The sequence below is a fragment of the Phaenicophaeus curvirostris genome, chromosome 6 (genome assembly GCF_032191515.1).
Source record: "Phaenicophaeus curvirostris isolate KB17595 chromosome 6, BPBGC_Pcur_1.0, whole genome shotgun sequence".
Classification (NCBI taxonomy): Eukaryota; Metazoa; Chordata; class Aves; order Cuculiformes; family Cuculidae; genus Phaenicophaeus; species Phaenicophaeus curvirostris.
Genome location: NC_091397.1, coordinates 9612348 through 9626625, shown reverse-complemented (window position 1 = coordinate 9626625; position 14278 = coordinate 9612348). Strand labels below are relative to the sequence as shown.

General features: G+C 37.2%; 1 protein-coding gene across 2 annotated transcripts in view; it reads left to right on the top strand.

The window, feature by feature from the left end:
- Positions 1-14278, top strand: part of LMBR1 (limb development membrane protein 1) — a 79793-nt gene that overhangs the window by 20265 nt on the left and 45250 nt on the right. For both annotated transcript variants that reach the window (XM_069859308.1, XM_069859307.1), the window contains exons 3-5: positions 1591-1630; positions 3961-4100; positions 10668-10771. In XM_069859308.1, the coding sequence (XP_069715409.1) occupies positions 1591-1630; positions 3961-4100; positions 10668-10771 (284 nt within the window). The remainder of the gene's footprint in view (positions 1-1590; positions 1631-3960; positions 4101-10667; positions 10772-14278) is intronic.

Sequence of the window (14278 nt, the reverse complement as noted above, 5' to 3'; positions counted from 1 at the left end):
GTTTATTGAGCAATTTTAACGATAGAGCTGCTTTCACGGATTCATGCTTAGAAAAGTAAAATCTTCAAGAAATTTAAGACCTTTTAAAAAAAAGCCTCTTTAAACATAGGGAATAGTTGAACAAGTGACTAAGGCGGGTACTCTCCTCTGATCCTGATACATATTTTGGGTACCACAAAGCTACCATTTGGAGATAGTGAAGAACAGGGAGAGGGAGGGGAACTGGTTTGTCAAATACTATTGAATGTAAAGACACTTCTATAACCTTTTTGGCAGTTTGTCTTATCAGCTAGGTAGAGGAACTGCTCTGCAGCTGTCCTGACTTCGAAAGGCTTGTGAGCATTTAGTTAGGCAAACTTTGTAGTCTGCTGTGTTTGAAGAATTAGCACTTCTGGAATTCTTTCAGGACAAATTGTTTGCTGTTTCTGCAAGAAGCCAAAATGATTCATAAGAGGCCTTGGCTTAGTCTCTCAAAACACCATGAGATTCCCATAAAAAAACAGAAACAAAACCCCATGTACTTTCACAGAAGAATTTCAAAATAGCATGATTCAAAATAGTGCCTGCATGTTTATTTCGAGTGTTTGCGGGATGACTTAACCTGAAACACCTGGCTTTACTTCTTCCTATATTTTAAAGTAAATTTGATTTATCTTTCATGGAAAACTTGAGAGACTTAATTTAGAGTCAGCTTTCTTCTTTTATTTCAAATGCAGACATGCATCTGTTTGTGTACAGAGAAGGATATAAAGAATGAATGCAGAATTTATTATTGATTGACCTCAGAGTCAAATGTTGGTAATAGTTTAAAAAGTTGGAATATTAATTGAGGAATAAATGAACAAAAATGCTCTAAAATGTGAAGTACCAGAAGGGAAGCCATGGTACCCTAAATCCAAAACAAAGAACAAGAACAACTCTGTTCCTCTTCTCCCACAAGTCTCTGGGAGTGAGTGGGGGGAATGAAGAATGAGCTGAGTGATCATGGAATCATAATATCACTAGGCTGTAAAAGACCTTTGAGATCATTGAGCCCAACCATATCTGCCCACTACTAAATCATATCCCGAAGCACTTCATCTACCTGTCTTTTAACAGTAGTGGCCATCACTACTGTTCTGGGTATGCTTTCTTTTGTTAGAAATACATTAATACTGAAAATGAAGCATCTATTCAGACATTTGTAGTAGTATTTAGTATAAACCCTAAGACTTGCCAGTAGCTTGCCTGCTCTGCGTAGTTTCAGAGATTCCTGAAGGGGCAGTTCCTTGCAGCAGCTGTGGCAGTAGTAGTCTGAAAGCTTGTTTGCTGTAGAGCCTACGGGAAGATATTTCCAAGAAGTTTTGATCTGCATAGTTAAATAAAATCGTGTGACTTTGTAGTTACATTGATTGAAAAAGAGTTTTAAGACTAGCAGAAGAAAAAAGTGTTTATTTTTGTTAGGAAAGTTCTTAATCTGTTGATGCTAATAAATTGTTTCAGTAATTCTAAATTGTAATTGTAAATTACAATTATTCCTGTGTATGTACATTTTAGCCTGAGGAAAGATGACTAAGTATTGAATGTAACCTTCTGTAATTTCATTTTCAGATGAGCAGGAGGATGAAGATGCCATCGTTAACAGAATATCGTATGTACAGTTAGTTTTTTGCACAACCTTTTTCCTGAATATATTGTTACGGTAGCAATCTTTTATACTTCCAAATAAATAACGGCCCATTTTAAATACGACATCAGATAAATTGCTAGAGGACAAAGGAAAAGATTTGATCAAGAAGCACTTTGTACTATTAAAGGCATGATTAGAGGTAAGGCAGTGTGGATTAAGGATTTTTTTACCTGTGGTTCTGGTAAGCTTGAAGTTGACCATTGCACTGCAAGAAGACACGATGCAAGAGGCAGGTTTCAGTGCAAGACCTGGGCCTAAGTTTAGATCTCTAAAATGTATCTGTTTATATGGGAAGTGAGTGTTTCAGTTCTCACTACCGTTGATGGAATTCCTGTCAAGGGAAGGCACCGGATCCTGGAAGGAAAGTTAGCTCATTCTGAAGTAGACATCTGTATTTGATCATCTTAAAAAAGAATAACAAATGGAAGGTAAACACTTGCCAGGCCTGCTGATCTGCCAGCAACTCTCCTTTTCCTATCCCTTTGTAAATCTAGATATTAATCTCTCCAATTTAAATATGTCTGAAGATTCACAGGACATCTGTGAGCTGTTGCTGCCCTTTCAGTTCTAACATTTGCTCAGCTATCTGGGCTTGCTACTTGTTTATTGTGATGTTCTTAGCTCTTCCATGGTGGTACTGTCATCCTCCTGGAAGGAGAGACTGTTGAGTATTTTATTGATCTGTCTTGTACCCTGGGAGAATGCCGAGTACATGGCAAACTTCGCCTTTAGTTGTACTTTTGTAGCAAGCTGGAAAGATGTACAGAGATGATGTAAATCTCAGGTGTGCTTCTCCCAGTATTCATATCAGTATTTTTTAAAATGAATTTGAAATACGTATTTGCCATGAGATCTACTTCAGATCTAGAGAAAGAAAAATGCATACTTTTAAATGCTATGAAGCTGGTCATTCTCAAGTAGAGGAGCTTTGGCTTTTAAGACTACAGCAAGGCCCTTCTAGATTCAGTGATCTTCATAGCAGCTGTGGTCTTAGCCTAGTTCTGAATAGTTCAACATTGAAAGCGTAAAATTTGTCTTATTAACTATTGTTGCCGTTCCATCTGTTTTCTAGTTTAGCTCTAAAATACAACAAATCAGTTGTAAATACTGTGTTCTTCATACAAAAACAGCGTAAGACAAGATTAGCACTTCCATCAGAGTAAGAGCTTTTCATTAAGTATTGTTATAACTATAAAATGCTTCTTATTTCAGCACAAGTTTTTTTATTGCTTATGTGTGCATGTTATTTTCCAAAAAGCAATAACTGTAAAACATATGCAGATTGATAGTTCTTCGTGTAGCATAATTGTAAGGGTTTTGAGTTGAGTGGGAGGAGAAAATGAAGCTGAAGTGCTGTAGTATTCACAGTTTCTCAATTTGGGCTTAAAATTCTTAAATAAAAGAAGAAAATCCCACAGAAAACATTGGCAAAACCATAAAATGAATGTATTTTTAAAAGAAAATTAGTCACCGAGACTTTGACTGTAAAGTATTGTGTGAATGAAGAATAGATTTATAGACTGTTAAGGAAAAGTAAGATCCATGTAAGCAACTTCCTGACATTCCTGCTGTAGGAATGAATTTTTTTTGGTCATTCAATTCTGAGAATTATTTCTAATCTTATTCTAGCATTGGATTTGTTCTTAAAGAATGTTTTTATTAGTTTTCTTGAAGAACACAGTTCTTTTTAATGCCACAAGATGGCATTTTATGTAAGTTGTACTTGGGATGTGAAAAAAATAAGCAACTTTTAAAATATTTCTGACAATATGTCTGTATTGACTTAACAGCTATGAGAGAACCCTAAGCTATGAGACAATACTTGAATAACTTTTCTTTAACAGTTTGATAAAATATATTCTTATGTATAACTGCACTCACTTTTTAGACATTAAAAAGCTTCTCTGCTTAAAAAGTTGTTGTAAGAATATAGAAATGGATATTTTTTCATTCTCTGTGTGTATGGGGGAAATGAAATCCAAACAAAAGACTTGGGAAAGGATATTCCATCATATCCAATAATTTATCCTGTGTATGATATTGGAGTCGAATGCATGCAAGTCCCAAAATGGAAGTAGTTGGTTAAAACTAATAGTATTTACTGGGCTCTGTAACCTACTTGGTATTTTAAATTTACCTTTTTGAAGTGAAATACTGTGTAAATTGTGGTCTCTCCTGCCCCTTTACAGTGAAAGTATGTTGTCTTCAGACACTGATTAATAAGCAAGCTAACTACTTTTTCCTCCCTCTGTTCAAAGCATGTTGGTATAGTATATTTTTTTTAATTTCAGGCTGTTCTTGAGCACCTTCACTCTAGCAGTTTCAGCTGGTGCAGTCCTGCTTCTGCCTTTCTCAATAATCAGCAATGAGATCCTGCTTTCTTTTCCGCAAAACTACTACATTCAGTGGCTAAATGGCTCACTAATTCATGGTTAGTACTCAATGTAATGTAATTAAAATGGATGTCTTCATTATATGTGCACAGATATGTTCTTATTTTCAAAGTCACAACTCCATTTTCATTTAAGATGCAACTGAATTGTTAAAATGTTATTGGCTAGTTGGTTTTGCTGCTGTGCAATATATCGCAAAAAAGTCTATCTTAACTGTTCTGTTGCTTTTTTTAAGGAATTGTGGAGACTTGATGGATTGAAACCACATTCACTTCTTTGAGTATTAATAAGAGTTACTAAAAGCTAACTTGAAAACACACTGTTCAGACTTCTTCCTTGTGTGTTAATGCAATGCTTACCTGTTTCTAGTTTCTGTATTTTTAAATACAAATTCATTCTCAGAATAAAAATGTTTCAAGAAAATTATTGGCTATGAGCAGTTGATTAGGTAGGTAAATTTCAACTGTTAGTGATTTATTTGTAAACAAGGAAACCTGCAGAAGATAAGTGTATTGAGTGTGGTAAAGAGGCATAAGAAAATTGAAATATTTCAAGGAAAACAAGATGCCAGAAAAGTATGTTACTTGTTCTTGTAGCGGTGATGCCTTGATGTCTGGCAGAGTGAGTTTTGTGTGCTTTCCAATATTGGTTAACTTGCTTATGACTATGACACGTGTAATGGATGCTAATATTTTAAAATAATTTGGACACTTCTATGTGTCTAAGTGAAAGAACTGGTGGAAATAGGACATCCTTAATGGATTTGGCTGGAGAAAGAAGATAGTACCTTCACTATGTTAAACAATTTATTTAATCTGGAATAAATAATTTATGATTTTACTGTCCTTTTTCTACTCTTGTGAAGAGACAGTAGTAGGGCTTTGGAGCATTTTTCTCTGAAAAATGTACTCGCTTTGCTAAATATCTAATAATACTCAGATAGCAAATTCCTGAATTCCAGATTCAGATATTTTTTACAACAAATTCAATATGTACACTTGAAGACAGAAAATAATGCATATTGCCTGCCACCTTTCTGAAACTAGTTAAGTATTTTTTTTTGTGTTATCTGGACAGTAAAAGATTTTTCCTTTTTACCCCCTTGAATAAAGAGGATCTGACTCAGAGTAGTTTGAGCTGAGAAAAGTGAGGAAGGGAAACAGTAGAATAAAGACATTAGATTTTAAGAGAGTAGACTTTGTCATCTTCAGGAAATGTGTATGTGGGACACATTCTCACTGGAGAAGCCTTAAAGGCAAAGGAAGCCAGGAGAGATGCTTGCTTTTAGGGATAACCTTCAAGCACTGTAATGTGTGACTCTGTGCAAGGCAATGAGCAGGTTTGGTAGGAGATCACCTTGGCTTAACGGGTGACTCCTGAGCTCAAACTGAAAAGGAAGTGCACAGAGGTTAGAAATAGGGACTAACTATCCTGGAGGGCTGTAGAAGTATCACCTGGATTAATAATCTGGTTTGAAGTTAGGAAAGGCAGGACACAGCTGGATTTCTGAGAGGTTTGTGTAGAGCCAGCTCCTCTGGGGCATGCAGTGAGAGGCAACAAGCAATGTTTGCAGGGCATAAAGCAACAAATCTTCACGGTGGGGATGACTGAACACTAAAAAAGTTTGTTCAGAGGGACTGGGAAATCCAGTTCCTTGGAAGTTTTTTTAAAAACTCAGCTGGCTAAAGCCCCGAGCAACCTGATTGCATCTGCAGCTTACCTGTTTTAGGCAGAACATCAGACTATGTGACTTTATAGATTCTTTCTAGTTGAGATGTTCTGTGTTCTCTTTTGTCACCTGTCATGGAGGATTGCTAATTTGGTGTGCCTCATACTTGGAAGAAAAAAGCCCCAGCTAATTCTAATTTTTCAAATGGATTTAACTGCTCAGCCAGATTTTTAGTCTTTACTTCTGAACTTGAAAAGAAAAATATTTTATGAAAAATAGTCCTTCTTTCTGAGTCTGAATTGACTTTGGAAAATCTACAATTTCAGAAACTGAAAATTATGTAATAACCAATTAGAAATTTTCACTGAGTTGCTACAGTGATTGAGAAAACTTGTGTTTATTATAAAACTGCTGGAAAAAGTAGCTGTCACATAGGAAGACCTTTGCATTTTTCCAGTGACCATCTTTTTTTTAATGTGATTATGTTTTGAAAGTACCACTTTATGCATGCACAGTATAATTTATATTTCACAAGTCCAGTGTGGTTAATGGCTAGCACGGAAGTAAGTTCAGCATCTTGGTGCCTACAAATTTGTGTATTGCAAAGCTTATGCTGGAGTCGACGTGACAACCAAACCGAGATTTACCACCGTTGCTGTGAATACTTCAGAAACATTAGTAGATTTGGATCTGACCGCGGGCTTCTGTGACTGCAAAGTGACAAGAACCAGAGCATGGTATTTTCACACCTTAGGTTGGGGAAGCGCTCCCTCATGTGGAGTGAGCTCGGTGTGCACAGCAGTGCTGCACTGCTCCAACAACCACTCTGTGTAGCGGTGTTCCTGCTTGCAGCTGGTTATGAAATAATCTGGGCATGTTTTGAGAGCTGATAGTGCTCTTGCAAGCTCTCGCGTTCAGGAAATGTTCATCATTCCATTACACTCTGTGTAGCATAGCCTGCAGATCAGGGGTGCTTACTGCTTTGCAAATCTTATCAAATGGGAAAATTCTAATTGCCTTTAAATGCTACAATTTTGCTGTACTTACCAATTACAGATATAGTCTGAGGTACTTGAATGTAACATTAAGGGTTTTTATACTGCAGACTGTTGCATTAGTTGTGGCATATAGGGAAATAGGAAGTTTGTGCCTCCAGTTTTTGAAACTAGGCAGAAAGCCCATCCCTACATCCAGCATAAACACTCTTACCTAATGCACGTTTAACTAAACACAGAAATCCTGGCCGCTGGGTGTTCTCTTGTGCTGTTGTTGGATCCAACCACCAGGTGGGGGTAAAACGTAATGAAGCTGCTATAAGAGAGAAAAAAAGTTGCTGAGAGTCTGATCTGTTTGCCAGACAGAGATTTTTAATTTTTGTTTTATTAAATTATTTTACGGGGAGTCTTCTTAGGTTGCTGCAAATGCAAAAAACAAAACACCCAAACACAAGTGCTCCAGTAGATTGCTTAAAGATTTTCTGTATTTGATATCTCAAAGTTTCTCATGCCATTTCATGGTGTAGTCAGTGTAGTAGGAAATCATCGTTTCTCTGAGTCTATTTTAATTTGATTTCTGAACTGTCAATTTAGGATAAGAAATAGAGTAGGGAATAAAGAGGGCCCCTGGATGCTTCTTACTTTGAGGATAGTATATGTATATGTCAGCAGTAGTACAGCGCTGTCCTCACCCCTCGTAACTTTACGTGCACGTTGTAGCTCCGTAGTTTAATATTCTGCAAATTAGGTTCCTGTCAGCTGCTAATGGGTATATTTTTGGTTTTGGCTTCCTGAGATATACGTTACTCCCCCCTCCCTAGAAATGCCCTCTACATACTATACAGCTTCTAAGTGCTGTTTTACATTGTACATACAGATGCAATGGAGCTGCTCAAATTAGGACGACCAGGTGTTCAGCTTTACATCAGGTACTATTCAGTTAGGGAAAAAACACTGAAATAAGTCTGCTGGCCTGGTGTAGAAGTTTTTCTATTCTAACACTGGTATCTTCATTTTTGGAAAAAAAGAAGGGGGTGGGGGAAGGAGTACACAGACTATTTGCGTTAATGTACCTCTAGTAAGGGCAGTTAATGACATTCTTGCTGATGTTGCTATGTGTGAATGTTCCTTCAGTGGTAACAGGAGCTTCCTGGCTAAGCAAATTCAAAAGGAAAAATCCCCCTCTTTGTTAACTGGAGTTTAGCTACCTTTAAGCAGTCTGTTTTCTTAAGCAATTGACTATTCTATTTCACCAATCTTCTGGAATTTTCTTGTTTTGTTTTCTGTAGCTTATTTGGCTCAGTTTGGTTCTTGGTGTCCTGGTGCTATCAATTGCTGAAGTAGTAGATTTCTTGCCCCCTTCTCCCACTCTGTTTTTAGTTTGTGTTTAATTTTTTTTGTGGTTTTTTGTTTTTTTAAAAAAAATTATTTCATTTAAAGAGAAAGGAAGCTTGTGGTGATTGCATTTTTATAAAGGGCATGCAGGTGAAAGTAACTGCTGACTCTTCTACATATGGAACTAAATACAGGAATTTCTCTTGATAATGAATTCCCCAGACATGCAGTAAATGTCTTTCCTTCCCTGTTCTTTCCAAAGTGGAAATTTCAAAGAAGAAAATGAACAAGCCAGTACATGAGAAGAAAGAAATAAACAAAGCTTTTAGTTCAAATTTTCTTGTCATGGGGGATGTTCTTTCTTTGGATTTCAGGTGTTATAATGTAGTCCTTTAGAATTGTGGAAATGCATGTGTCTGGGGGAAGGCAAGGGGCTAAGCCTTTTTTTTCTCAGCTACAAAAGAAAAGCTGTTTTCAGGATGCAGAACATGTGACATTAGTTAAACCTGTTACCTGCAATTTAGTTCTACTGTAGCTAAGCTTCTGCTTTTAAGAGAAGAAACACTGCATCCTGCACAGCTTTTGCTAGGTTGATGATGGGTTCTTGTTTATGTCCCAGAAACTGGCTGTTCATAAAGTGTTCAGCTTTGGAAATCTTAATAGAGTAGATACCCTTAATGGAGATCAGTTATCACTTCAGGTTGTTTTCTAAGCCTTTTCCTTTCCTGCAGATCATAGAATCATAGAATCACCAGGTTGGAAGAGACCCACTGGATCATCGAGTCCAACCATTCCTATCAAACACTAAACCATGCCCCTTAGCACCTCGTCCACCCGTGCCTTAAACACCTCCAGGGAAGGTGAATCAACCACCTCGCTGGGCAGCCTGTGACCTTTCTGTGAAGAATTTTTTCCTAATGTCCAGCCTGAACCTCCCCTGGCAGAGCTTGAGGCCATTCCCTCTTGTCCTGTCCCCTGTCACTTGGGAGAAGAGGCCAGCATCCTCCTCTCTACAACCTCCTTTGAAGTAGTTATAGAGAGCAATGAGGTCTCCCCTCAGCCTCCTCTTCTCCAGATGTGTCTTACACATGTCCCAGTTTTAGTCAGTTTCTGATTTTTCACCTAGATCACAGAATGGTTGAAGTTGGAAGGGACCTCTGGAAATCGCACAGCAGGGTCAGTTTGAGAAGGTTTTTCCCATTTTTTTTTTTTATTTTTTGTTTTCAAATTGTGCTCATTGCTTCTTCTCCACTCACTGGATACCACTGTGGAGAGTCCAACTGCTTTATTTTCTGGCTCGCTCATCAGATATTTATATACATTGATAAAGTCCTCTTTGCTCAAGGCCGAACAATTCCAGTTCTTGTAGCTCTGCTTGTGTGACAGATGTTCCAGTCCATTAATCATATTTGTGGTCTGTTGCTGGACTCACTCCAGTATGGGCGTGTCTGTCTTGTATGGAGGTGTCCACAAGTTGATGCAGTGCTCCAGTTGTGTGCCACCAGTGCTGAGCAGAGAGGAAGGATCACCTCCCTTGACCTGCTGGCAGCACTTTTAATGTAGCCCAGGATGCTGTTAGCCTTCTTGGTTGCAGGGGCACATTATTGGTTTGTATTCAATTTGTCGTCCTACACTATCTGTAAGGCTTTTTCTGTAAAGCTGCTTTTGGGGTGATTGGTCCCCGGTGCACTTCACCCACTTGTCTGATGTTTTGGGGTTTGTCTGAATGCCAGGGCACTTCTCCTCTCCACTTTGTATCATCGTAAAACTTCCTGAGGGTGCCTTCTCTCCCATCATCCAGGTCATTAACAAAGATGTGAAACCCAGTAGACCCCCTTGGGTATACTGCTGGTGACTGGTTTCCAGCCTGACTTTGTGCTGCTTGTCACAACCCTTTGAGCCTGGAAGCTTATCCACTTTTGAGTCTACCTCTGAGTCCACTTATCTAGCTCATGCTTTATTAATTAGTCTGATAAAGTTAAGGGAGATGATGTTGAAAGCCTTGATAAAGTCGAGATAAACAACATCCACTGCTCTCCTGTTCCGCACTGTTCCAGACATCTTATTCTGGAAGGCTGCTGTTACTGTCACCATGATATCTTCTTTTAATTTGGAGGTGGTGATGGCATTTGTGTATTGCTGATGTTAAAATAATGATTTGTTTTCCTTTTGAGGAAAAAATATATGAGGAAACAAGTACACAGAAATGAGATTTACTTGATTGTAGTATAATACTTTCGTCCTGAAAACTTTTTTGATTGGTTTTCTAAAGAGCCCTGAGTGGGATATTGTGGAAGTAATCCACCTGGGATTGCAGTCTATTTGCCGGCATTTCAGACAGTTGTTGCTGTTTAAATTGGTATCTGATTTTTATTTGAAGGTCCTTATACAGAGAGATGGGTACTGTTCAGCAATGATCTATAAATAAATCTGTATCCATGAAGACCTAGATTCTGTTAGCTCTTGTGTGTTATATGCATAACATGTTCTGTTAGCATTGTGTGTTATAACATTATCATTGTTATATGCAAGGGAGGGGAAATGTAATATCTTTAACTACTAAAGATGAGAAACTTGTAATGTAACCACCTTTTTGTTTGTTGCAGGTTTATGGAATCTTGCTTCTCTTTTTTCAAATTTATGTTTATTTGTGTTGATGCCCTTTGCCTTTTTCTTCCTGGAATCAGAAGGATTTGCTGGCTTGAAAAAGGTAGGAAAATACTGCTAAATACAGAGTGGCTACAGTATATATTCCATTTTCAGCCCTTGTTTCTGATGAAACTGATGTTACTAATTGGGAGGATTTTGTGCTGTGATGAGTGTGCGTATATGAATGTTTCTGTATGCACAAGCAGATGAAGTGAGTGTGGCTGCAAGTAAGTGTAAGGGGGGAAAAAGGCCTTGAAAAGCCTTGTGTGCTGAGATCAAGAAAACTACTTGTTTTTGTTTTTAATAATAATGTTTTAATAAAGATTTTATTTTTTGGAACATGATGTTGTTGTGATGCTAAAAGAGAACGTTCAGTAAATATACTAGAAATAAAGTAACAAGGGAAAGTACAGCGTTCTTGTTAATGCGAAGGGTGATTAGATAAGAGGAAAACAAGCTTGATTTGTGAATTTTAAAGATTATAGTAAAAAAAGAAGTTCAGATGTGGTCAGTGTCAATAATATGTTAAGAAAAGTATCTTAAATGGGTAGAGAGTAACTAACAATCTTTAACTTAGTTGAAGATATTCAAGTTGAGAGGGCTAAGTATTTCAGCAGGGCAATTTCTGAGCAGTAAGATAACTGTGGTTAGTGTATGTAGTAAAGAAATATGGAAAATTATTATAATGAGAGGCAGAGCAAAAGGAATTTCGTATCGTAAATATAAAATAAATTAAACTGGAACGACTGCCTAGGGAGCAATTGTAGTATGTTTTCATTAATCTTTATCTTCCAGATGATTACACTTTTGTTTTTAATGATACTACACTTGAGGGAATTCTGTGCCCTTTGGATAGTAGTTATTAGAAAGCAATGGATTTTGAGTAGTTGTGTGAAATCAAGAAAATGAAATGCACTGTGGAGATGGATGCTAAAGTCTATGAGTCATTGGTAGATTGCACGTAGCATAAATCAACAAGAGGGATGATTGTGGTGGGAAAGAAAATATTTCTGCTTGCATTGACAGGAATGTGGCATGGAGGTGATTGTTGCCATTTTTGTTCTTGGGGGAATTGCGGGAAACTCAAATGAAATACTGCATCCTATTTGTAATTTCAGGGTTTGTGTAGATACTTGAAAGAAAACAGAAGACAGCAAAGAAAATAAGATGCTTAGTAGGGCATAGAGGAAAATTTTAATTTGCAGAGAATAATGTGAAGAAACAGTGATTTTATTCTATAGCTGAAGATACTGGGAGATTATGTAGACTGATACAGCTGTGTCAGAAAGGGTATGTAGACCACAGCCACAACAATGTGTAAATACTTGTTTGCTGTAGTCTGTTCTGTGCTCAATTTTACTGCAGTGTTACTTTGATTTGACTGAATTGTGAACATAATCTAGTTACAAGTTTGGATGATCAAGCTAGTGAGTTCAGCTTCAAAGGAGTTTGGTGATGGACTAAGAATTGTCCACACTGCTATGTTTAACTCTGCTTACCCAACTTGGCTAGAAAAAACTCTACTCTTCTTTCTTCATTTCAGTTTTCTATGGGGCTAAGAAAACTTTCAGCAACTCAATTTGTCTTTTCAATTTTCAGGTGCAGTCCACTCTGTTTTCCTTTTAAATTCTAGCCACAGCTTATGTCTATCTTTACTTCTCAAAAAGAATCAAGTTAACTGATTTTAGTGGCTTTTGTGTCTCCTGCAGTCCAGTGAAAGCCAAGGCTTCTCTCCTTAGTGTACCATGGGTGGTACAGCTGGTGTGTTCCCTTGGCTTGTAGATTTCTCTTGGCTCCAAGGGCTATTATGGAACCTAGTTGCATTAAACATGGGCTTTACATAAAACTTTAATAGTTGTAGTGTAACTTTTAAACTTACGCTGGCTATCCATAAATCCTGTTTGGTATAAGTGGTATCACCATTGCATGTTCACGCTTGGAAGCGCTTTTAGCTCCAGAAGAGGTAGAACTTTAGTCTGTCTACAGATATCAGGAAAAAAGGCAATTGTTGATGTTTTAGAGTACTTTTGCTTCTTTGTGAGGTTAGATGAGATCAGACTTTACTATCAAAACCCACCTATTAGGAATGAATGCAGACATATACTGAATTGTTTTACCAGCTTTGAGTGAGCCTTAAAGCTGTTGGTGAACATGTAGGAATTGTAGCCCATTTGAGTATGAACATGCTTTGTCTTTGTTCGATTTTCTTAGAAAGTGAGTGGCAAATGTAGCTTTTGGACTAAGTTGCTAATTAAAATTGAGTGTGCTGTTCTGTCCAGATTCTGATACACGTAGCTGATTTTATTTGCAGTAAGTACTGTCTGCATATTTTAAAGTTACATCATATAGTAGGGTGATAGGAATCTGGGAAATATTGTGCTTAATTGAACTTGGAATTATATGTAAGCTTTTCAGTTCTAGAATTTGTGGAGGGTAGTTCAAAATTTTTTACTTTCCTTAGACTTTGGCACATTGCTCATCTCTCTGTTAGAGAAGGTTTTGACACTGATTACCTTGTAGAACTCTGGTACTTTAACAAATTATTTTGATTATACTTGTACAAGTTTTTTTAAAAAACATGTCTTATTGTGTCATTCATCACATCAGAGTAATGGGACAGAGAGATAAAACATTTTTTGAGTGCTGTTACTGTTAACTGGCAAACCCAGAGCTTACTGATCTCAGTTTAAAAGAACATTTTATGCATTTGGCAAAACTTGCAGCGTTTAAGAGAAAAGCGATCTACTGTAAATGTGGAGACATTCAATAAGAAGGTTTGGCACATGCTGTGTAATCTTTCACTTGATAGTTGGATACAAGCAGTAGGGAAGGCAGTTGATTCCAGGTACCCACCCAGCTCAGCTCAAAACTTGGATAAAAAAGCTGTTCCAGTAGAAGCTTTTATGTGCATTGTCTTTAATTTGTCATAGAATTACCCTCATTATAATGAATAAATAGGTCACCTGAGATTCAGATATGCACAATGAAAGTATCTGTTTGAAGGTGTTAATTTAAGAATTACTTGTAGGATTTAAATAGAAGTTCTGAAAAAGAATGATTAAAAAAAGTTCAGTTCTGAAATGGAGTGATTTTTTTTTTTTTCGTTTTCTAGAGGATTTCTTTGTTCAGCTTAAATTGCAACAATAATGTTAGGCATTATCATATATGGGCCTAGCCCCTAAAGTTTTTAGCCATCTGTTTATCATGGATTATGCTGTAAAAGTTGATTTTTATCTATTCACTGTAATGTGACCTTCTTGCAAACTATGATATTTCTGGTAGCTGCTAGGTTTCTATTACGAGCTTTCTGTAACATTTCTTTCCATGTTCTTGTAAAGAAGTATTGCCTCCGTAACTGTTTGATGAATCTGAATGGGTTTGATTAACCATCTTCCAATTTACTTTGGCTTTTTTCTTGGTTGCTAATATACTTTCTAAATGGCACATGGCCCCTCTTATAGACTCTTTAGATTCCCCAGGGCAACAGTTTAAAACAACCAAGGACTTGCATATTGTGCAGGGGAGAGAAATACGGAAATTAGGCACTTGCCATGGACGGATGCAGCAT